General features: G+C 41.9%; 1 protein-coding gene across 1 annotated transcript; it reads right to left on the minus strand.

Annotated features, from left to right (window-relative positions):
• On the minus strand, positions 1–24,568 carry SAXO1 (stabilizer of axonemal microtubules 1). The gene is given in 6 exon segments (XM_013130524.3): positions 1–18; positions 20–945; positions 5,477–5,679; positions 9,908–10,087; positions 22,455–22,534; positions 24,368–24,568. Coding segments are annotated over 6 exon segments (1,608 nt in total).
• Positions 24,569–26,326: the final 1,758 nt, after the last annotated feature.

A 26,326-nucleotide genomic window follows, 5' to 3' on the forward strand; every position in this document is an offset into this window, starting at 1 on the left:
TCAACCTTGCAGGCACTCGACTCTTGGAAGCAGGTAGATAGAGACTGTGACCATCAGCATTAGTTCCCTCAAAGACGTAACCAGGTGGGTGTTTGTAAGAGGCCAAGCATCTAACAAAGGCTTTTGGTGTGTAGCTGGTAGTGTAGACTGTTTTAGTTTGTAGTGGAGTTTGATCCTTTGGGCCTGACCAGGCAGGTTTATAGCTCTTCGTAACTGTGGGCCGATGAGGCACATAATGGGTCTGAAAAGTAGTCAAGCAATCCATGGGCTTTGCTGAGAAAGTCAGTTCTGGAGCATGAATGATAGGTTTTAGCCTCTTGCACAGCCAAGGCTTATAGTCTTCTTTCATTGTAGAAGAGCCATTGAATGGCCCAGTACTTTTAGGTATCTGGGCCACAGATTGACACATCTTGGCTGGCTTGCCATTTGGGTGCTTGTAATGTATCTTAGTAGTGGTATGAAGGTCCATTTTCTCAAGAGGAGGAAGATACACAACAGGTTTTTTGGTGAATATGGAAGCCCGTGGCCAAGCTTGGTATTTTTCCTGAAACTCAGTTGTAGAGGAAAATGGAGTATCATTGAGATACTTTGATTGGCACGGTTTTGCAAGTTTGGCTGGCTGACCAGCCATCCCCTTGTAAGAAACTTTGTGGGTAGTGAGGCCATCAAATGGGACCTCGTTGGCCTTGTATTTATCTTTCTTATGGACATAACGTTTTTCAAGAGGTTGTGGCACATAATTCACTCTATAATTAGTTATATACTCGGGAGCCTTGGTTTTCTGGACTTGATTTGGAGGTTTGAAGTTTTGAGTGGCAACCGGCCCCCTGTACAGATAGTCATCCTGGAAAATAGTTCTGTGGTCAAATTTTTCTTCTGACGGGCGAAACCTGTTGTCTGGTCTGATCAGGTGTGTCTTTTGTTCATTCCATAGCATGTAGTCATCTGAAATACAGGAATTGTAAGAGGAATCATATCTAAATGCTCAACTGAAGTTCTTTGGTGAGTTTAGGCTTATGTTTTGATTATTACTTTTTCTACTGTAATAAATACTTGTTAATGTTGTAATGAAAAATTCTAGTAAAAGAGCTGCTACAGAACACCTTACAGACTAGTGTGCTAAACCCTGCAAATGCTTAGCATCTACACAGAAAATTGAATTAAAATAGTTGTGTACCACCCATACCTGCAGAGATGGTGAAATACAGTGTAGGAAGATTAAATTACATCCTCTGTCTTGCAAAGGCTGCAGGCGACAGAGTGGGCACTGTCCTCATGCCCAATCAACCAGAAATCATGAAAGTGGAGTACCATGCAGTTATATTGTGCCTAGCTCAGAGCACAGACAAAGTATGCCTATGTCTGCAGAAGGCTGTTCAGGTGTCACCCACAGTACGTCTAGAGCAAGGAGATGTCCACCATTCCACTTTAAAGGCCAAGTTGCAGAGCTACCCTTCCTCTTTGTACCTTCTCATTTGGGATGACCTATTCCTCAGTTACACAGATGTGATGCTGCCTACTGTTTGCTGAATTCACGTTTGTGCAGCTCATGTTGGTGTCAGCAAGCTGTGATGTGCGACATTTCCTTGGCTCTTGGCTTTTCCCTCTGTGATACTCCTGCTGCCAGTACAAGCAAGAACCAAGAAGGAGCTTATAACTCTGTTTCCAAATATTCCTTATTTGAAAAAGTGTGCTGGAATTTGCAGAACAAGCCTATGCTGATCTAAAGCAGTGAATCATACTGCAGAGATGATCCATACTTACTATCCAAATTCATGACTAAGAAAAACTTTTAGGCAGCATTTTAGAAATATTCATGTTTTTGTTCCTTGGCAGGACACAAGGAAAAAATAAGGCCCTGAGACATTAAAATATTTGCACTGAGTCACACTAAAAATCCATTGCAAAGCTGCCTAACACTGACCAGTGCTGCAGCCACATGACCATTGATTTTTCCCTTCCTAGTAACCTTGTGCAGCTTCCACTAGAGAGCATTATGGTTACTAGTAGGAAGTTGAAATGACATAGTCTTGGAGCTAACCCAAGTATTCACTTTTATTTATTTTTTTAAATTTTCTCTTCTTTCAAATTACATTGAAAGTCATGAGGCAAAAAAGCTTCCAGCTGACTCTGCACAGGAAGGAAGTCTAGATTTCAAAGTACTAGAGAGTAAATGATACAGTTAGGTATCAGGATATTTGAACTCCCCAGTCCAAACAGAGTTATTCCTTTAGAATGGCAGTGGTTATTGTACTGCACAAATACAATTACACAAAGAATGTGCTCATTACATTGTGAAGGTGACCAAAAAAATGTAACTTTTTGTACCAATTAGGTATCCATTTAAAGTCCTTCTGGTTCAAATCAAGTTGCCTCTACTGGCACAAGAGAGGAAGCAGCAGCAACAGATGCCATGTTGCTCCCAGACAGTGCCCTGCCCCTTGGGTACAGAGCTGCCCTCATGCTGCTAATTAGCATTATCAACTTTGAACATGGGTCTGCCTGTGTGCACTGGCATAGACATTCATCTGCCACTGTTGGCACCACTGAAGACCAGGCTGCATGCCCTGCTAAGTGCAGAGGTGTGTAAATGACCCAGGCACCACCACATTGGTGGGACACTGACCTTGCGCCCATGCCTAGGATACATCTTTCTCCTGTGGCCCAGCAGGGTGAACCACAAGCATAAATGGACATGTGTCATTACAAAGGATGTATTAATAAAGTGTTAAAACAGAGACGCTAGTAAGATTCAGCCCATCCCTAAGCAAAGGCTTGTTCAGAGAGCTGACATTTCAGATGCCAATCAAGAGTAATCAAAAAAATTTTTAGGTTCTCCCATCATCTTTGCTGGAAAATAGTCTGTGCATTTTGGATGTAACCACAGCTTTTGCAAAATATTCAAAATACAACAAGTCCATCTGTCTTCAATTTTAAAAATTTACTAGCTCCACACATTTGGAGACCTCATAGGCATTATGAATTTATTTTACCTATTGTAAGCCAGTAGTGCTACTATTCCTTAAAAACAAGTTATAATTTTATTGTAATTCCAGTTCTTCTCCATAGATATTAATAGTTTCCCATGTAACACAATCTTGAAAATATTAAGGGGTACAAGAGGGAATGGAGGATATGAACCATATATCATTGGAGGTTAGGCACATCTTTTTATAACCAAGCAAGAAAAAACTAAAATCAGATTATGTACCTGCAGATGGATAGAAACAGCTATGTGTGTAGCTTGGAGGAGATGACAGTTTTGAAAACTTAAGTTGCAAAGTCTTCTGACATTAATTGCAATATATAATAGCATTATCTTAAACATTCAGTGTCATTGGAGGAGGTATGGTGTGTTTAGCAGGAAGGAGTATAACAATACAGTAGGAAAGGTACTTTAGTACCTATGCAGCACTGGTTTATATGCTGTTTAAATATTTGAGTTACAATAATTAGTTGAAAAGCATGTTTCAAAATTTCACGCTTGAGCTGTAATCAGTATAACCTAATAGAGAACAGAACTATGAAAACTTGCATTTTTTGTGAACCGGGGCCTTTAAAGGGGAATTCTTTAAGTATGCAATTTCATCTTTGAGGAGGTTTGGACAAAGATTTCCATTTGCTGTTTTTTGAAAAATACTGCAAATTATAACCAAATGTGGCTGTGATACATTTTATTAGAGTTCTGCAGTAACATCTAAGGTACTGACCTAAACACTGATAAAAGAGAAAGACATACATCTGGTTCAGATACAAAGAAGTCAAGGATATCTAAACATATAAGGAAAGATCCTCTGCTTGAGCAAAGCAGCTTTTTTTTTTTATTGGCTTCACTAAAGCTAGTCCAATGAATACCATCTGGCAACACTGCCTACACAAAACAAAGTGTTCAAAATTGTGTAAACATGGGTATTTTGTACCTGTGGGTCATAGTCCTCATGACTCAAGTAATTCTAAAGGTACAGTATTTCCTATGTGCTTAATATAAACACTCTAGTTTATGCTGTTGCAAACATGCAGCAGCACTAAAGTCTGACTTTCAGTCATTTCAACTGGCCCAATCTTAACACTGGATTCACACACCTTTTATTTCTTTAATCCCTGTGCCATTTTGAGTTTTAAGAAAAAAAAAAAAAAAACAGTGTTTCTGACCACTGGGACAAATCTCAATGCCAGCACCAATCGTAAGCTTTTATAAGGACATGGAACTGTTGGAACAATTCCAGAGGAGGGCCATGAGGATGATCAGGGGACTGGAGCACCTCCCATATGAAGACAGGCTGAGAAAGTTGGGGCTGTTTAGCCTGGAGAAGAGAAGGCTGCTTGGAGACCTCATAGCAGCCTTCTAGTATCTGAAGGGGGCCTAAAGGGATGCTGGTGAGGGACTATTCATTAGGGACTGTAATGATAGGACAAGGGGTAATGGGTTGAAACTTAAAAAGCAGAGGTTTAGATTGGATATAAGGAAGAAATTCTTTACTGTGAGAGTGGTGAGGTACTGGAATGGGTTGCCCAGGGAGGCTGTGAATGCTCCATCCCTGGCAGTGTTCAAGACCAGGTTGGATGAAGCCTTGGGTGTTATGGTTTAGTGGCAGGGGGGTTGGAACTAGATGGTCTTAAGGTCTTTTCCAACCCTAACTATTCTATGATTCTATATTTGCACAGCATAATAAAATTAAAGACAAGACAATAATTTTAAATTATTTTAAGAAATACACAAACGCTATCTGCCTAGCAATGTTAGGTAGTGGGAAGGTACAAAGTCCTCTGATTTTCTACTTGGGACTCGCTACCAAAACTAGTACAGTTGCTAGTGTAACAGGGTAACTGAAAATCTTCTCCCAGTGCACGCAAAAGAGAATTCCTGCCTTTGGAGAGGAAGGAATAAAGCTCTCACAAAGGCAAACCAGCTACACCAAGTGGCTGATACTGAGAAGCAATGGCACAGTTGGATGCACTGTTAACCTGTTTTAACAGGAGCAGAGCTTGAGTGCTTTGGACAATTGTGTGGAACTTCTGTGTCTATAATTGCCACATACATGTCTTGCACATCCACAGGTTAACTCTGTAGCATACACAAAAAGGGTCCCATACTTCATGACCTGCTCAGATCTAGTAAATTCTACATATTTTAGATGTGGCTGAACCATTGACACTGTGGACCAGCCCTGAAGTATACCAAGAGAATGTTCACTACATCTTAAAGATGATGCTGCTGGACCCACTGGCAGTTCATATGGCCCTCCTTCTACTTAGGATGACTGCATACATGTCAGACATACAAACGATGTGAACTCAGAAAGATCCCAATGCTACCATTAATACAGGCTTGTATTCCCAGCAATTTTTGTCTGTGAGGTTCCTGACCAGCATGTTAGCATACATAGAAGAGGTAACAACCACATACTGTTTTAATCTGTCCTTTTCAAAAATGAAGCTATGGTGAAGATCTGAAAGAAGCTGCAAAGGTACATACCTTCATAAGAGGTTCTTGTATTCATCTTGACATTGGGGATGTGTTTCGTCTCACAGGGGAGGCATGGAGGTACTTGAGAGACAGGGTAGGAGTTATAATCTTGTTTATAAGTGGTGGTGCAATCCATAGTCTCATCACTCTTGACATGCTTTTGAGGGGATATAAGTTTCCGGGGTGACACTTCCTGAGCTATGTAATCTCTCCTGTGAAGAATAATTTTATTATGTCCTTCGTCTTAAAAAACTAAAACAAAAAACCAACACATTTTTATTTCTGGACCCAAAAAGAAATCACTACTTCCTCTTATCTCCACAGCCTAAGAAAGTTGGGACAGGAATCAAGCAGTTAATGAAACACATAATTCTTTCACAGTTGGAAGCCTGGACTCTGAGAAATGAACAGGGGCAGCTCTGGATAACCTCAGGCCATCCAGGTTCTCCCTTCTTTTTCATCCGGTGAGGTTAATGGCCTTATACAAAGCTATCTATGTTCTACAATGGCATGACACCAGAAGTTATTACTCCTTTTAAAAACTCAATAATTATAGAAGGCTGTCTAGTACGTAGGGGAAACTTATGAGAGAGGCAACAATAGCTTTTACAGATACACTATGTACAATGGTTCAGCCCAGGATGGACAGGTAACAGCAAAACAGTTCTACAGCAAAACATAAGTTAAGGAAAGAAATATCAGTATGGTCAGAAAGCCAGCTTTTTCTCAGGTAGCACTATAAGATACTAGAGCAGTGCTACTTAAACAGTTCAACAAAACATTACAAAAACACTGTAGAGAGGAAAATAACCACTCAAAATTCACTAACCTGAATCTATTTTACTGCCCACATCCTCTGGAATATGACAGATAGTATGCCGCCTGGCACCAGTGAATTCAGTCTCTAATGTCAGAGTACTTTTCCACTGATCTATTTACACCACTGGCAGCTGGCCAGGAGAAATTGTCAGTAAAGGAGCTATTAGAATATTAAAATTGCATTTCACACCTGGAGTGATGCTGGGTGGGCAAAAGCCCAAGCCTCTGAAAATACTGTAGTAGTTACCTATTTTAGCAAATAAACAAGGTTCTCAAAAGTCTGTGTGAAGCAGAATAGAATTCACATTGCAAAGTATTAGGTATAGGTGTGAAAACAGAAATGCAGAAGTAAAAAAAACTTACATGAGCATCAAGAGGTATTTATGTAGATGTCACACTTGTTGCAGCCCCTTGGCACACTTTTGTCAGCAATTTAAAGCCAATGTACTTTTTAAAGAGGGGCCAAGAAAAGGCAAGAATACAAGGCATATCGCATCTTTAGTAGCAGGAGGGCCCAGTAACAGAGAGGGTCTTTCCCAAGCCATTCACAGTACACTGCACAATCCCATGTTTGAAACAGCCAAGGCTGCACTAGAGGCAAGTAACAGATCACAGGTGTTCAATTCTTCACTGTATGACCAAGAGCTTTCTGGCAGTGGGATCACTTTTCCCACACTGACTATTGTGAAGCAACAGAACCTGCAGTGGAAATCCCAGAAGAGAGATTAATCTGCTGATAAATCCATGGCAACATGCATCCAAGATGACATGAAAAACTGTACTGCCTGCAACTCCTAGACTACCAAGGGTGCCTGCTGTGACAGTACAACACTTAACACCCAGTGAAGTGTTACTAGAAATGACTGGTGACAACTCAGTGTCTGCTGGCCTCACAATTCCTGCAGTTATACACTCCATCAATTCATTCTCCTTGAGTTTAGCCACATAGAACCAGAGTGTTTAGCAGCCTTGTAATAGGTGGTGATACTTTTCTTCTAGGCCTTGGTACTTTAACTCTCGGTGCATTTGCTTATGATCATTACCCAGAGGACACCAAAACCTGTAATATGATGGCTAAGTGTTCAGGTTTTCTCCTCTAACATGGGTAGGCAAGTTTTACACTTGGTAGAGTGCATGCTCTGAAGAAGCATCTGAAAGTAGTTTCTGCACTTTCTTACTAGTCTGCTTTTTAGAAGTTCTACTGAACTCCAGGAGTAACAGTTATTGTTTGTCTGAGCAAGGAAAGTTTTGCTGACTGAACAGGAAGTTTCCAAGGGCTCCTTGACAGACTGTACATGGCCACTGCCCTCATCACCTGTTTTAAGAGGACACCAGTGACCCCAGGATTTAATTATAAGCAGATACAAAGATGTCTAGCTGCTTTGGCTTATCCTGGAGATGGAAGGCATATACAGAAGAGAAGACTACTCTTTGAAACTCTCTGATCCTTTTGGTGATTGCTGAAACATAGGCAGAAGCATCCCAAATGTGAGTAAATTGGGCATTTCAGAATTCATCAGCCATGTTTAAATTGACAACTCTTAAAAAGGCAGAAGTAGCAGGAATGGAGAGCTTCCATGTCAGAATGGGTAATGAGGGAGCTTGAGAAGTGCTCACCAAGCCATTTTCAATCTTCGATGTCATCTGCCAGCTTCAGTAAAGCCTTTGACACCATTTCCTATGGCATTCTCCTGGGGAAATTGGCTGCTCATGGCTTGGATGGGTGTACTGTTGCTGGGTACAAAACTGCTTGCTGAGCCCAAAGAATGGTCATGGATGGAATTATATCCTGTTGGCAGCCTGTCACAAGAGGTCTTCCCAAGCACTCAGTATTGGGTCCAGTTCTGATTAATATCTATATCAATGATCTAGATGAGGGGATTGAGTGCACCCTCAGTGAACTTGTGTACAACACCAAGTTGGGTGTGAGTGTTGATCTGGTGGAGGGTGGAAAGGCTCTGCAGAGAGATCTGGGCAGGCTGCATCAATGGGCTGTGGACAATGGCTCAACAAGGAAAAGTGCTGGGTCCTGCACTTGGGTCACAACAACCCCACGCAATGCTACATCTTGGGGAAGAGTGCTCAAAGGAAAAGGACCTGGGGATGCTGACTGATGGCTGAACATGAGCCAGCTTGTGGCCAGGCAGCCAAGAAGGCCAACAGAATCCTGGTCTATACCAGAAATAGTGCGGCCAGCAGGGCCAGGGCAGTGATCATCCCCTGTACTGGGCACTGGTGAGGCTGCAACTCCAATCTTGTGTTCAGTTCTGGGCCCCTCACTGCAGGAGAGATATTGAGGTGTTGGAGCAGGTCCAGAGAAGGCCAACAAAGCTGGTGAAGGGTCTGAAGCATAAGTGTAATGAGAAATGGATGAGGGAACTGAGGGGGTTTAGTCTGGAGGAAAGGAGGCTGAGAGAAGAACTTATCACTCTCTGCAACTACCTGAAAGGAGGCTGTAGCAAGGTGGATGCTGGTCTCTTTTTCCAACAAGTGATAGGACAACAGGCAATGGCCTCAAGTTGCACCAGGGGAGATTCAGATTGGACATTAGGAAAAATTTCATCACTGGGAGGGTTGTCAATCATTGGAATAGACTGTCCAGGGAAGTGGTTGAGTGGCCATGCCTGGAGGTATTTAAGACTTGTAGAGGTAGTACTGAGGGATGTAGTTTAGTGGTTGACTTGGCAGTGTGAGGTTAACAGTTGGACTCAATGATCTTAAAGGGTTGTTTCCAATCTAAATGATTCTATAATTCTATGAGGAGAAATGGATGGTGTTAGCTGTTAAGACTTTACTAATAGCGATTGACAATTCCTAGGTCTCTAATTCGGTTCAGCAAAGGCAAGAGTGATATTGTTTATGACTGTGGATGTGATGACAAAGGAGTAAATACCTAGATCAGGCAGCAGCTGTTTGAGAAAGGGAAGCTCTCAGAGCCGTATTAATGGACCAAATTCCTATTTTTTATGAGCTCCTTCTGTGTACAAGTACTTGGCACATCACTCTGCCAGCAGCAAGGAAGAGCCTCAGAAGCTACTTGCATAAGAGAAATCGGCACAGTACAAGTGTGAGGATTTCTGCTAAACCCCAACACTGAGCAACAACACAGCTGAGAAGCAGAAAGAGCTCAGCAATCCAGAATGACTGCCTTGAGGAAAACACCCATATCCCTTCCAGTCATCAAGCTCTATCATATTCACACCTCCTTGGAAACCAGTCACACATGTTAACGGTATACAGAGAGTGCCACACAAAACACAACAAGAGAAAAACAGCCTTCAGAGATCATCCATACTTTCCCAGATAACATTTCTGCTTGTTTCACAAAACAAAACAGAAAATCAGCAAACGCCAAGACCATGACTATGCTTCTATGGCCTATGTATCCTCTGATCATATTGCTTCAGTTTCCAGAAGTGCAAGAAAAACAGCTGCTTGCCTCCATACAAAACTCTCCTCAGATAGATCTTGATCCCTCCTTCAGAGAGCCCTCATGAGGGTTTGTACAACCATAACATTGATCTTTTCAGCCTCCTCTTACGAAAAAAAATGATTTTTCTTTTCTCTATTACTCATCCCTCTCACACACATTATCTAAGTCACTGTCACTATTTTTCGTACTTTGTAGTTGAGGTGCCTTCCATGCGTATGTCTGATGCCTTGTACACTGTCTTTGGCTTAAATGAATCTTCAGGAGCAGTGATAGGATGAAGGGGGTATTGCTCCTTGTACTCTGACAGCATGCATGGCTTCTCAGTCTTGTCATAGGGCCTGGAAGGCAGTCGTGGACAACGGTGACATCTGCAGGGGTTAAAAAAAAGCACAGGAGTTAGTGACTCACAGGTAGCTTGTTACAGTCACAGTCACAGTTAGTGACTCACTGATTAATAATACCTTATTGCATAAGTCACAGTTAGTGACTCACTGATTAATAATACCTTATTGCATAAGTCAGCTGCAGACTGCAACTACAAAATAGTGGACGAATGGACATTGCAGTGAGTGCTGCAGCCTTAAGTATTCAAAGTGCAAAACCATAACCTGCACAAACAACTGTTTCTGTCTACTACAACAGCTTGCAGTCAAAAAAGTCCAGGAAGCCAACAAAAACAGCCTAAGAAAACAAGTCCACCTAGATGAAATAAAAAGTAACTTAATTAAAGATACAGCCAAGTGTGCCATATTGTGCTGGAGTAGAAACTCTACTGTCCCTTTTGTCCCATTTCTCATAAATTTATTATCCTACTTTGCTCACATATTGAGCTTTTGTACATAAGTGAGCTAAAGGGTGACAGTCTGGGAGTCTCTATTCAGTCATGCTTGGGCAGCACTGCTCTGCCCGTTTCTCTTTCTGAAAGCAATGCAGTATGGGTACTGCAAGACCCCTCTGTAAGATGCACCAAAACGAGGACAGTGAAAACAAACTGATTTTCTGAGGAAGCTCCCTTCTGCCTGGAACCACAGATCATCTATCATTGGTGACTTCCTTCTTCTCACACTGGGACCAGGCCAGAGCAGGCTGGGCAAGGCTCATTCTGTCAAAGAGAATTTGGGATTCCACCCTCAGGTTTCCTTCCAGAGACATTACAGTTTATGTACCTTTCTCGTTTGAGTCAAACCCACTAGAGTCAGTGCAAAGATTGCTGATTAACGACTTCAGCAACCACCCCACAGGAATTACAGTGATAGGAGGAGGGCTCCAGTTTTATGCCTCATACAGAATTCCTGCGAGAGTTGGAGTGTTCCCTACTGGATGTATGTTTTCCAGTGCTACATCTAGTCCAGATACAAATTACTCATTTAAAAGGGTTTCTATACTTTGCATTAATCCATTAAATTACATGTTGAGCAATCTAAGATCAACAGATGTCTGGTTACCTAAATTTATACAGATAACCTCCAGTCTACACTGAAGAGCACACTTTCATATAATGAATCATTTTCCAAACTAGCACAAGAAGATAAGTAGGGCCCAGAGGGCTCGAGTAAAATGGACAGCCAGTCATTTTTCACTGTTGATAGCTAGGCTTCCATATTTCCAGAGTTATAAAATAAGAACACAATCAGCCCTTTTGGGGAGAGATTAAAAGGTATACACCAAGTCCATAATACATTGGCTGGCAGGTTGGGCTCAAAGAGTTATAGTGAATGGGGTCACATCAGGCTGTATGTGCACTTTAATGTTTTTATAAATGACCCAGACACAGGAGTTAAATGCACATTAAATAAGTTTGCCAATGACCCTAAACTAGAGGAGCTGTGGACTCCCTTGAGGGTAGACAGGCTTTAAAGAGAGATCTGGATAGACTAGAGAGGTGAGCAATCACCAGCTGTCTGAAATTTAACAAGTGCAAGTGCAGGATTCTGAACCTGGAATGGGTAATCCACATAATACACACAAACTAGGGGACAAGAGGTTAGAGAGAAGCCCTGCAGAAATGAGCTGTTCCTCTGAAGGCAGTGATTTAAACTGGTGTATAACGGGAGTACTTGAGAGGGAAATAAGTCTTGTGTTCTTTCAACAGGACGTAAACATGGTGTCTTAGCAAAAATGAAGGCTTCTGCAAAACAATTTCCAGAAGCATGTTTTCACCAACTGCTCCAGCTTTCAGGAAGTACGAGTGCTGATAAAACTCTGCCAGAAGGTCTCCAGCATCTTCTTGCTGTGATCTATGTAATTTCTAATACACTCTGCATAATGCAAGCCAAGAAGGAAAAGGTGGGGAGGAGTATTTACAAGCAACCCTCTCATTCCTACATGAAGTTTGTCACTCCGGATACAAAAGTAAAGGTAGTTTTCTGCTTCTTCTACTTTTGTATTACATTTGTGACCTGAAATGCTGTGGGAAAAGTCTAGTTAGCAATATGGCAATACAGTCTGACAATATAAGCAGCATGGAAACATCACAAACTACTCTAGGAGTATGTCTAGCTTGGAGAATTGCAGGCAAAGTTTGGCTGTTAAAAGAGACAGTCATCTTGCTTTGGCAGGAAGGAAGTTCTTAAGCCATAAAAAAACTTTTGATGGGGAAAAAATGTCAAATGGAGTAAGTAATGCATCAGGAAAAAATTAGTTTCCTGTTGAACTGTTCTCTGTAAAAAAGAATTCCAGTCACAAGGAGGCTGTCAGAAATCCTCAAATTCTTGAAAGTTGCCCATGGAAAAATGGACAGCTAGTCATTTTTCAATGTTGATAGGTGCGCTTCCATACTTCTAGAGTTATAAAAAGGAACACAATCAGCTTTTTTGGAGAGAGACTAAATAGTAGGAAACACGATGGTGTTTTTCTCTCAGATTTTTACATTTTGAAGACGCAAGCTGTGGGCACATAAATAATTTGTGAGCTCAGTAAGGACCTCCTCCAGCCCATCTGACAGCCAGCCAGGATGTCAGAAGCTACACCTTGTTCATTAACCTTGAAAACACAGTTCCAGAAGGTTTCCCACCAGAAAAGTCTCTGCAGGAGTCAGGTGTGTGGAGGGAAAAGAGCAACAAGCTGAGTGTAGATGCTCTCAGATGTATAAAGAGATGAGAGAAAGATGCTGGTAGCTGGAGGCAGCAAAGAGGAACCTGAGACCAGAGAGAAAATACGCTTAGGGGGAGGCTGGGGAGAAACTACCTTTGAAGACAATAAAGGCACCACCTGGCCTTAGACAAGAGGATAGACAGGGCAGAGGGATATCAAAGGATTAGAGGGAATTACAAAAAGCCATCACAGGTAAAAGGATAGGCAGGACTTAAGTGGGAAGGAAGAAGCATGAGTGAAGGAAGAAGGGTTGTCGAACTGTTACGAAGAACAGCCACTTTGGAAATCTGGATTTTCCTTTCAGTGATCAATTTAGTTATATAACTAGGCAAGTTGTACTAGTTGTAGAAAAACCTGGCAAAATATACACTGTGTATTTGGCATGTTAAAGCCCCATTACACTACTGCATTAACTTGCAGGTACATGATCTAACGATAGCTCCTTGCCAGAGATACTCAGTCCCTTTGAAATACAAATATAACAGATTGACAGTTTATCTCTGTTCAGTCTTTTATGCTAAGTAGCATGCATAAGATTTATGATAAAAATATATGTGAATGTTTGAAATCTGACATCTTTCATTCCTGGCTTTTGTTTTGTGCAAAGCTGGTTACCAGACAAACTTGAAAGCCCCACCAGTTGTGTTTTCTGTGAATGCAAGTGCAAATCTTAATCTAACTGAATGTCATGAATGAATGAACTGACACCTTTCATACTGAAAGAACTATTTTGATAATGACATTGTGATTATTTTTTTCATAAATACACCTGGAAAGGCATAAAGTTTCCTCTTAAGTACTACAAATAATACTTCAATCTTACTACAATTAATGGAACCAAAGGTGCAAAATGAAGCATTCAAAAGCAAGGAAACACTAATTACCATTTCCTGTAGGAAATCAGTCTAGCCCTGTTGTCCATGTGGAGTTAGGTATAGTTTAGCTTACAAAATCAAACATCAAATTTTCCACAGATAAAGAGCTCGCTTGAGAGCCATAGTTTCAAAGAATTTCCATCTATTACTTTTGCTTGTTTGTTTTGGAAGTGTTAGCACGTTTTGCTGTAAACAGATCATTAAAAACAGCACAGGCACATCACTGTTATAGGTGTGGATTAGGAATCAGCACATGGGAGCAAGCAGCAACAGCAGATAATATTTAGACTGTGGCATCTTGAGCTCAGTCTGTAATTTGTCTCTGTTAGCTGACAACTGGGTTTGGGAAAGCCAAAGTGACCTTAGGCCAATTAACCTCTTCTTATGCATCTGTCCATATTAAAACATCTTAAAAGAACTCAGGCACATAGGAAAATCCAAAGGTTTGGCACTAAGTTTTATCAAGCTATGATGCAATGGATCACATTGGCTGGATGCGGTAGTTTAATCCTCGGCTAAGAAAATCACCTGCATTTTCCTCTCTTAACATCCTTCAGAAGCAGTTTTATGTCAATGGTGAAGTTATTCTGTGATATTTGAATGCACTGAAAACTGAAAAATTATAAATGTATCTTACTGACATTTTGTGCTTGTTAACATGCTGAACATTTACTATGGTGAACATTAATTTACAGCTACAGGGTAAAAAACATCTTTGTTCCTCTGACTAACACAGCTTCCTTGTCATTAAAGATACCACAGAACATCTGCAAGAGCTGCTGAGCTCCATACTTTTAATGAATATTTACATAGGCTTTTCACTGAAAACAAGATGTTTTTCTGCATCATCCAGTATCAGTTCCAGCCCTTTCTCCACTTTTGCTGTCTGTGACAGAAAACATATTTACATTTAACTGAATTTTATCACCAGGAAAACTAATTCTAGGAAAAGTATGAAACATTTTCCTGAACTGAAAAGTAATATGCAACAAATGCAAATTAATTTAAACAACAGCTCTACTTGCTTTGATTTTTCTTCCAAAATAAATGCTCTTGAGTGTCGAATGAAAACTCACCACTGAACAATGGCCAGCACTAGCAGAGGATTTGCAGGCCAACAGCCAGACAGACCTAGAAAGCCACAAAACTGCTTGACATGCAATGCCTTGCAACGCCCAGATTCTCACTGTGAACTGTGGTAAACAATTTGGTTCAAAGTATTTAGCACAGTATCTCCACATTTATCTAACAGTAAGCAGCGGAAATACTTGTGACTAACATCAGCCTGCTGCCATCTTCTGGTAAAAAGTTCAGAATATAAAACAACCACAAAACAACCTGTTCTTGCTTGCTGCCATTATCTTGGCTTTTTATTTCACAGTAAGGAAATGTGAAATTGCTTGTGCAGTAATATTACACAGAGAGAAACAAATAGGTTAGTGCTATCACAGGGAGTAAAGGATTGTTTTCACAAACCCCTTCCACTGGATAGTGACTGTCATAAGAAAAAAGGCACTGTAGCATTAAGTAGTGGCTGTTATTTTACTTAGAAAAATACACCAATAAAGCAGAAATCCTAAAATATACTTTAGAAGCCATCTATTTGAATGCACCATAAATACAAGAAGGAAAACACACATAATGTCAGGAAATGCAGAATTCAATACTAAAGAGGCAAAATAAAGTTACTTTAACAGAGCCAGAGCTGCAAGAGCATAAACAGATGTCACTTCACCAACTTCTTCTACCAGTTAGTCTTAACTCTTGCCTGCTCTTTGCACTAAATGTATACAGTTGGGAATGCTCCTCACACAGTGGCGAGTCCTGGGACATGAGTAACCAGCACAGGGTAATTCCAAGGGGAGATACAGGATTTACATGTCCAAGTCACTTATTCCCATATTCATAATGAAGAACTACAGATTCTTCACTGTAACATATCCAAACTAATATCAAGGCTAAATAATACAGATGACAAAATTATTTCAAGTGCATTGTAGTACTAGTTTTGATGCTTAGAATATCCTGCAGAAAGATGTCAGCAATTTGGAATCCTTTAGCCCTTTTAATCCAACCATAACTAGCTTTTGATTAATTGAAGCTCCTTGAAACATGAAAAATTATTACTGAGAGTCTCTGAAGTATCTCCTTTGACTACTTAATGTGAAGTATACTTTAAAAGTTTGCTGTGTTCAATACAACAGAAATCTAGAAAATACTTCTAAATCTTGATTTTGATTCCTACTTACCCCCTACAGTCATTTCAACATTATATAGACTGAATGTTGGAGTCAACAGCATATAGACAGTGAAGATAAATCAACTTACACCAGCACTGTAAAGACCTAATGCAATCATGCCATCTAACGACCAGATGCCACAATCTCTTCTTGCATTTTGAAGATGTGATCTATCTGAACCCTTTTCCAAACTGAATATATCCCCCCCCCCACCCCACTCCACCCCCCCCCCCCCCCCCCCCCCCCCCCCCCCGCATTGTCTATGAATAATGCATGGAAGAGAACAGAAAAAGACGTTACAAAATTGTCTGGGGGAAAAAAAAAAACATAGGACCTCTGCTCTTGCAGTGCTCAAAACCTGTAATGTCTACAAACAGGGGTTTAATCCTGTGCACTTTATTCATGCGTAGTAATAAAGGACTGAACTGGTAATAGGTAGTAATGCGGGAAAGTAATATGTAGGAAATTGCCAGTTACTATTAGGAGGACTGCCAGAACAGAAATCAAAGCATAGTCTCTGCATTTCTATATTTGCTTTGTAAATCAATTTGTTTATTCTGTAGGAATAAAGGAAATTTTCCGTTAGGGTTATAAGATCTGTTTCACTTGAACTGAATCCAACTCTGGCCTTTAGTAAAGCTCTTTCAAGACATGCATTTGCTGGTTCATCAAAAAAATATTTCCAATACAGGTGAAATGATGAAGCCTTAAGCATCTTTCGTATCTGCTAGAAGAAATCCCACACAGTTTTTTAAAAGCTGGTTTTAACTTAAAGCCAGAATTTCATTAAAACTAATAAAAGAAACAGAACTTCATGGAAAGAATTCCACTCAGTTCTTGCTCAGTTTTTCCTGAGTTTTTCAGTGTGTGGTCTGCATGAAAACCATCACTCTAGACTAGATGCCCTTGTGAAAATGCTATCATAAACTGCTGAAAAGTGATCCCGGCAAGTGCTGCATAGGACTTCCCATCTTAGGAGACTTGCACAGTTTGAAATTTCCAGGCTTTTATATTTCCACTCTTGTAACAAAGTTGCTGAAGTTTCAGTGCTTTCCAAAGGGGATGCACTGCTTTCACAGAAGCCATGTTCTGAAGATAAATCCATTCTGACAGACACTTTTCCAAGCTTATAAACCAGTTCTGAGACAAAAGAATCTTATTAACTCCCACCAGAATTAGTTGTAGGTGCAGCCACTCAGCACCAAGTGTTTGTACTGATTTTGGCTGGGATAGAGTTAATTTTCTTCTTTGTAGCTGGTATGGACTATGTTTTGGATTTGTGCTGCAAACACAGAATCACAGAATCCCAAGGGTTGGAAGGGACCTCAAAAGATCATCTAGTCCAACCCCCCTGCAAGAGCAGGGTAACCTAGAGTACATCACACAGGAACTTGTCCAGGCGGGCCTTGAATATCTCCAACATAGGAGACTCCACAACCCCCCTGGTCAACCTGTTCCACTGCTCTCTCACTCTTACAGTAAAGAAGCTCTTCCTGATGTTAACTTGGAACCACCTATGCTCCAGTTTACGCCCATTGCCCCTTGTCCTACCACTGGATATCACTGGAAAAAGCCTAGCTCCATCATCCTGACACCCACCCTTTACATACTTGTAAACACTGATGAGGTCACCCCTCAGTCTCCTCTCCTCCAAGCTAAAGAGACCCAGCTCCCTCAGCCTCTCCTCATAAGGGAGGTCTTCCGGTCCCTTCATCATCTCTGTGGCTCTGTGATGGACTCTTTCAAGCAATTCCCTGTCCTTCTTGAACTGGGGGGCCCAGAACTGGACACAATATTCCAGATGCGGCCTCACCGAGGCAGAGTAGAGGGGGAGGAGAACCTCTCTTGCCCTACTAACCACACCCTTTCTAATGAACCCAGGATGCCATTTGCCTTCTTGGCCACAAGGACACATTGCTGGCTCATGGTCATCCTCCTCTCCACCAGGACCCCCAGGTCCCTTTCCCCTTCACTTCTTTCCAGCAGGTCAACCCCCAACCTGTACTGGTACATGGGGTTGTTCTTCCCCAGATGCAAGACTCTACACTTGCCCTTGTTGAATTTCATCAAGTTTCTCCCTGCCCAACTCTCCAGCCTGTCCAGGTCTCGCTGAATGGCAACACAGCCTTCTGGTGTGTCAGCCACTCCTCCCAGTTTAGTGTCATCAGCGAACTTGCTGAGGGTACACTCAGTTCCCTCATCCAGGTCGTTGATGAAGATATTAAACAGCACTGGTCCCAGCGCCGACCCCTGAGGGACTCCACTGGTCACAGACCTCCAGCTAGATTCTGTGCCATTGACCACAACTCTCTGCCTTCTTCCTTTCAACCAGTTCTTGATCCACCTCACTAGCTGATCATCAAGCCCACACTTCCTTAGCTTATCTATGAGAATGCTGTGGGAGACAGTATCAAATGCCTTACTGAAATTAAGAAAAACCATATCTACCGCTCTACCATCATCCCTCCACCTAGTCACTTCCTCATAGAAGGCTATAAGGTTGGTCAAACATGACTTCCCCTTCATAAAACCATGTTGGCTGTTCTTAATAACCCCCTCATCCTTAATATGCCTACAGATGGAGTCAAGAATAAGTTGTTCCATCACCTTTCCAGGGACGGAGGTAAGGCTGACCCGTCTATAATTACCCGGGTCCTCCTTCTTGCCTTTCTTATAGACTGGTGTGACATTTGCCATCTTCCAATCCTCAGGCACCTCTCCCGTTTCCCACGATTTACCAAAGATGATGGAGAGTGGCCTAGCAATGACCTCCACCAGCTCCCTCAGCACCCGTGGGTGCATTCCATCTGGACCCATTGATTTATAGATGTCCAGATTGCATAGCTGATCCCTAACCCAATCCTCATCTTCCAAAGCAAACTCCTCCTTTGTCCTGACTCCTTCTGGGGCTACAGGAATCTGGGGCCCCTGGGGAGAGTCTGCAGGAGTAAAGACAGAGGCAAAGAAAGCATTCAGCACTTCTGCCTTCTTTGTAGCCTCTGTCTCCAGGGCACCCACCTCGTTCAACAGTGGGCCTATATTGCCTCTTATGTTAGTTTTATTTGCTATGTATTTGAAGAAGCCCTTTCTATTGTCCTTAATCCAACTTGCAAGATTAAGTTCCAAGGAGGCCTTATCTGTCCTAATTGCCTCCCTACATCCTCTAACAACTGTCCTATATTCCTCTCAAGTAGCCAGCCCCTCTTTCCATAATCCACAGATTCTCCTTTTCCACTTGAGTTTGCCCAGCAGCTCCTTGTTTAACCACGCTGGTCTCCTAGATCCCTTACTTTATTTCCTACCCATTGGGATGCTCTGATCATGAGCTTGGAAGAAGTGGTCCTTGAATGCTGACCAACTATCATGAGCTCCTTTACCACCTAGTACCCTTTCCCATGGGACTTCCCTTAGCAGTTGATTGAACAGGCCAAAGTTGGCCCTTCGGAAATCCAGAACTGTGGCCTTGCTAGGTAACAGTGTTGGTAACACAGGGATGTTCTAGTTATTCCTGAGGCCTTTTCTGCTCCTTACACCAACAACCAGAGAGCAGGCTGAAGGTACAGAAAGAGTTGGGAAGTGCCCTGAAAGCCAACCACATGTTAGGGTGGTGAGGTACTGGAATGGGTTGACCAGGGAGGCTGTGAATGCTCCATCCCCTGGCAGTGTTCAAGGCCAGGTTGGATGAAGCCTTGGGTGATATGGTTTAGTGTGAGGAGTCCTTGCCCATGGCAGGGCGGTTGGAACTAGGTGATCTTAAGGTCCTTTCCAACCCTAACTGTTCTATGATTCTATGATTCTATGACACACCCAGGACAGCTGACCCTAAATGACCAAAGGGATATCCCATACCATATTGCACCACGCTCAGCAATAGAAGTAAGGAGAAGGTTGATCAGAAGACCGCTGCTTGGGGACTAGCTGCACATTGGTCAGCTGATGGTGACAAATTGTCTTCATCTGCATCACCTGTCATTCTTGGGGTTTATTTCTGTTATTTTCCTTTTCAGTAAAAAAAAAATATATACTATTTTATTTCAATTATTAAAGTGCTCTTATCTCAATCCACAAATTTTCTCACTTTTACCTTTTCAATTCTCTTCCTATGTCATGGTTTCAGATTGCATACAGTTAATTTTCTTCCTAGTAGCTGGTGCAGTGCTGTGTTTTGGTTTTAGTCCAAGAACAATGCTGGTAACACATAGAGGTTTTAGTTGTTGCTCAGTAGCATTTAAAAGTCCTGATCAAAGACTTTTCAGTCCTTCATGCTCTGACAGTGAGGAGGGCCACAAGAAGCCGGAAGGAAACAGAGACAGGACATGTGGTGAGCAATTGTATTGTATGTCACTTATCTTTCTTGGGTTTATTCCTCTCTCTCTTTTCCTGTCATTATTATCATTATATTTTACTTTATTTCAATTATTAAACTGCTATTTTCTCAACCCACAGATTCTACCTTTTCCAGTTCTTCTCCCTGTGCAGGAAGGGGGGGGAAGGATGAACAAGCAGCTGTATGGAGATTAGTTGCCAGCTGGGGTTAAAACATGACAGCATTTTATTTCATTTTACCCCTGAGAAATCCTCACAACAAGAAATACAACAAAGCAATAGGAAAAACCTTTTTCAAACATCTTCATAAAGGGTATCAGGATATCAAGGATATCAAGATGCAGATGAGCAGCACAAGCCACAATGTAAACAGGCCCACTTGATTGAAAAAAAATAATTAAATAAAAAGGGAAAGTTACACTCCAGTGGCCAACTCTCTTTTTAAACAAAAACTGACAAGAGAAGAATGTAAAGATCCCCTTGCCCTGGGAGATGATATCACTCAGCAACATGACATCGTCTCCATCAGTGAAAAGATGCACCCAAGTTTCCAATTCCTGTGCAAGCCACTAAAATGCATGCAGCTGGAAGTGATAGTCAGACTGCTGGAAAAATATATAAATGAATGCCTACGGATTAGATCCACCTCTTGGATGACTCCACCTATGTCTAAATGTACCAGAAACTGCTGTCAATCAGTGCCACACAGAACCACCATCAGATGTGATGTACGAGGGGACTTGCTATTCATTAAGTCTTGTAATTGAGACCATTGCTCCCATTACTTGCAGAAATCCACTGACAACTCTGTTTGCAGTTTTCAATTCTTAATGAAGTAGTGACTGACAATTACATTTTTTTCACTTTTCAATAAAAATAGAATCATAGGACCATAGAATAATTAGGGTTGGAAAGGACCTGAAGATCATCTAGCTCCAATCCCCACCCCACCGCCTCACACTAGCCCATGTCACCCAAGGCTCTGTCCAACCTGGCCTTCAACACTGCCAGAACATATACAAGACAGACTGCAAACAGTTATGCCTTATCATTCAAAAGTTACAGTTATCTCTGTTTTGTTATAGCTACACATTATTTGACATGCTACTACCAAACATTTTACCATTTGATATTACATGGGGAAAAGATATTCCAAACCCTTCATCATACCTTTGTATGCAATGCATATATGCTTTGCTAAAAAGAGAGCATTAGTATGATCTTAAAACAAACAAACAAACAAACAAACAAACCACAGTTTGTAAATGTGGCTTAGCCTTGCTCACCCTTACCAGCTGAGTTTCAAAAGTACATGAAATCTGACTTCTCCGTATGCTGCACTAGGTTATGATATATTCTCCCCTGGAGGTGAAAGTGAGGTATTCACGCTCTGTACTTCAGCTAATGATAATCCAGCACACCTAACTTCAGAAGCCCCAAAATTCCCTATACTTAGGAAGCTGAAGAATCTCCTAATTAGGAAGTTAATGAGAAAATCAATTTCCCAAGCTTAATGGTCAAGTACTTCTGAATGCTATTTCAGGATAGGTATCTTAAGTCTGTACAATATGAATACTGTACTCCTTGCAGCAAATGCCTAGTTTTAAAGAAGTTACATAAATACATACAAAGTTGTATTTGTAGCTGCTGGCAATACCCTGCTGCTTCCCCAGTTCCTCCTCACTAAGTAGTAAATCACTGCTTTACAAGAGGAGGATTTTATCCTGAAGTTCAGCACAATTATGATGGTCCTCTAATATAAGCCTAACCAAAACTTCCTAAATATCTGCCACAACCTGTGGACAGGTGAGCTACTACTTATAAGACAAAAGCCACAGTGTTGTACTAAATCTGCAAGCAGTAAAGATCCCTAAAGTACACAGGTGTATCATTTCTGCTTTTACACATATCACTTAGAATTTGAGGCCAAGTCTTCAAAGGAAACTTAAAATTCTCAGGTGTCACTTCTTAATCCAGAACTCTCCATGCAGTCGCAACCCAAGAACCACTCAGCTGGACAGGCAGAATTGGGGAAAAAATACTTTTTGTTTTAAAGCTTTACAAATGCTCAAAGATACATTTATAATTTCTCATATACAACATACAGCAGTAAATAGCAGTGCAGCTCCCAAAAGCAGTACAACACACTAGCCAAGTAACCACTACCCCAAGCTCCTTTATCCCCAGCCTGTACTACATACCCACAGGAGCACAGCTGACAGATGCACTTCTTCGAGGGTGGAACTACGTGTAAAGGCTCATCTGATTCAGGAGACATGGTCTATAACAGAACAAAAAAAAACCCAAAGAAAGAAAAAAAACCTCAGCAGCAGCTCCTGAAAATAACTATGTCATTAAGATGATCTAGGAACCTCCATAAGCAGGAACACAGCACAAGACACTGGTACAGCCTGCACTACATGGCACAGCTGACTAGCTCATTCACCTGGGCAGGATGCCCAGGTGCCTCTGGTGGCATTGCAACCAGAATTCTGGAGCTCTGCTTTCAAACGTCTTCTGACTGCTGCCACTTGGATAGCCTTTGTGAAGTCATCAGCACCAAACTCTAGAATTCAGGTCTGCAAGAAACACAGCTGGTCCTGTTCCAGACAGCTGATATAGCTAAGGTCAGATTTTCCAGTTCCCTAGGTGTTTGACCATAAGATCAACCTGTAAACAGGCTGTTATGAACCAATTCCCTCTTAGCTGTTAACACGTTAGCAGCCACATTATAATTTCAGTGACAGCCGTATGAATATCTTTTCATAAAACTTGTCAAATTCTGCTTTATAAAGAAGGTGTCAAATACAGGCGGAGATTCTTCCTAAAACTTATTTACAGCTGTTTTGGAAGAAAAGAAGATAAACAAGAACAGAAAACCAATACTAGTTAGCAATGCCTCCAAACTGTGTAAAACAAACATCATGTTAGAGGTCAGTGTTACCTAACCAATAAATGGAAACTACATGAAATCTATTGTTGAAACTCAAAACTCCTCCTGCATCAGCTACAGATTTGGGATGTCACATGGATTAGTCACCACGCTGCTGATTCTCAAACTGGTGCACTGGTCCAAACCACACAATTATTGAATAAAGGGAGAGATCTCAACCTTGAGGAGTTACATTGGACAGCATCCCAATTCAAGGGGAGAGTCCTACTGCTCTGAGGAGGACTAACTCCAAATGGCTCTCTGGCAGGAACCCATTTATACCCTACTCAAATCTGATCTGTGGTCAGATACGGTCACGTAGTGACCACTGGCTCAAGACCCCAAATTCCTTGCCCCAGTCCCTGCTGACCACCACCACATGAGTGGGACAAGAGTTGCATGTGCGGGGACTTTTCCTAGGCTTTTGCATGTGGAGGGGAGCTTTCACAGTGAAGCTTTTGTCAGGGCTTTGTCAGTGTGGGTGTAGCTGCCACACAATTCAGCCTGCAACCACAATCATAGAATCATAGAATAGTTAGGGTTGGAAAGGACCTTAAGATCATCTAGTTCCAACCCCCCTGCCATGGGCAGGATCATGATTCAACTGGTTTCCTTGAAGTGGGAGTACAGTCACTTCTTGCCTCCAAACTTAAAAGGAAGCACAGTCTTGGTGAGTCTTAATGTTTCATAATTCTCATATATTTTGAGAAATTTTTTTTTAGAAATTTCTCAGTTATGTAGCTGCTATCATAACCAACACAGACCTCATCATGTGCATAATAAGATTTATCATAATACAAACTTTGGAATGTGAACACAACAGCCTTCTACCAGCAGATTCAAAACTCAACACACATGCATTTGTTTAGTGCTGAGGCTTCCTGCACCACTTCCCACTGGCTTCTTGGGGTGCAGTCCCACCACTTGTGGGGCATTGACCCTTCCTAAAAATGTCAAAACTCGTCTCCATGTCTCCATCAGGGACATGTAGAGAGGTAAAATTACATCTTGCATCCCTCACTGAGTTGGCATTTGATATGTCTGATGACTAGGTCCTGGCGGTTCATGCACGCCACTACTCCTGTCACCAGCAGAAGCACTGGAGTTACCCACATCTCCATGTGCTGTTCTATAAAGAAACAAAACTAGGCTTCTAACCTTTAGAGTTTAGTCAGGGATTACCTTGCAGGCACTAATACGGTAGGTCTCACTGCTCCTGTCTAGGGCTTCCCAGGCATACAGGCCTGGGTCAATACTGCACTGGATTTTGCCAGGGTCATGGGCGCAATGCCAACAGAGGGCAGTTGCACCATACAGGTATCCCACATGGGTTCTCAATGGGAACTGATCTCTTTGATTATCAGGTATGGGGGTGTCACCCATCAATGGCCCAGTAGGACGAAACACTCGAATCTTCTGTTTCCTGTGATTTCCCCAGTGGCTATTGGCAATGAGGACTGCTTGTGACAGTCGTGCATCCCATTTGTGGTGTGAAACATCAGCATGTATTTTAATTAGGCCATTAGAACACTCAACTATACCGTTGGCTTGAGGACAATATGGTGTATGTAACATCTATTTTATACCCTTTCCTTGTGCCCAACTTTGCACTACCATGGCTGTAAAATGTCAACCATTATCACTTTGGATACATTGAGGCATGAACAAAACACTGAATCATTCTCAGAAAGCCCTGGACCATATGATCTCCAGTAGTAGCACTAACAGATGTAGCCATAGATAATCCTAATACTACTTTAGAAATTAATACTTCTTTCCACTGGACAGGTTCAAGGGCCTGATGTAATTGGTCTGTCAGGTGTTCCAGAGAGTTCTGTCTTGTGTAACATGCTGGGCACAGGCTTGGCTCTTGTGGTTGATTTTAACTCTCACCTGACACTGTAGGCAAGCTTCACCGGTTTTCACAGGCACTGGCCAGCCTCAGGATCAACAAAAGAGGTCTGCCTTGCCTGAGCAGCCTTGCTTCATGTTCACCTAAGCGATCCCAGTCTACCTTTTCACAGGTCAATACCCTGATTTGGGCCAAGTGATCAGCTTGCTGGTTCCACTTTGCAGCAGGGGTTTTAACTTGTGCATGGCCTTTCATCCATCCCATCTTCAACGACTGGGATCTTCCTGTCTCCAGGAGACACTTCATCGACATAAATAGCATTAGCACTACTTTCTGTGATAAGTGGAGCTCAGAGATCTTCTACCTTCACTCTTTCTCAACTGTCCTCCTGCTGCCAATTTCTAATGCTACTGGTTTATACTGCCACCATAATCCCACTCGATGAGCAGATGCATTGGTAAATCACACACACCCTGTGTCTGACTTCCTGGCAGGTGCTTTTTTAATAGAAGAAGGCTACACAGTTCACTTAGGAAACCTGGGTCTAGATCTATGGGTTGATGCAATTTGGAGACTTTGACCAGATCTTCTCTTAACAGAAGTAATTGAACTAATTCCTTCTGAGTATGCATACCGTATCTGAACTGTGGCTTTTGAAGCTCCTTCCTGAGAAGGAGACGACCCATTGAGAATTGGATTCAGAAGGGGAAAAGGATCCTGTATTACAACATCTTGTGATGTGCAGTTTCTCAGCTTTCTTAATCACTCTAGTGAGGGAAAGGGCTCCCTTTTCCCTATCCAAATACCACTGTTTCATTTCTTCAAATGAGGTAAAGAACATAGTAGAGGCCTCGCTGGTCCTCATGGTCCATTTTGGAAAATGCCACAATATGAAGGTTAAGTGACAAATCTCCGCTCCACTTTAACACAGGTCCTGCAGGTGCAGTGGATCCAGTCTCTGGTAGGCTTTGAGTTTATCTTTCAGAGAATGAAGGGGCTGCAGAAACTGTGAATTCCAGTCACATCCTTTGTTTTTCTGAAGCAAGTTTTTAGTGGTCAAGTATTCAAAAGCCGTGTATATGTGTTTTCTCGGAAAACCCAATGGGCCTAACAACTGTTGCAATTATGTTGTGTTATCCAAGCCTGCCCCTCCTCAACACCTTATTGGTTATTGTCAGGTACTGCAACAGCTCCTGCTACCCCCAAGCCCCATAGAATTTAACCTCTTGTCAAGGACTGGGGCATTTGGAGGGGGGGAAGTTCCCCTCAGTTTTATTCATTAGGTTCCA

This window comes from Melopsittacus undulatus, chromosome Z (genome assembly GCF_012275295.1).
Source record: "Melopsittacus undulatus isolate bMelUnd1 chromosome Z, bMelUnd1.mat.Z, whole genome shotgun sequence".
Lineage (NCBI taxonomy): Eukaryota > Metazoa > Chordata > Aves > Psittaciformes > Psittaculidae > Melopsittacus > Melopsittacus undulatus.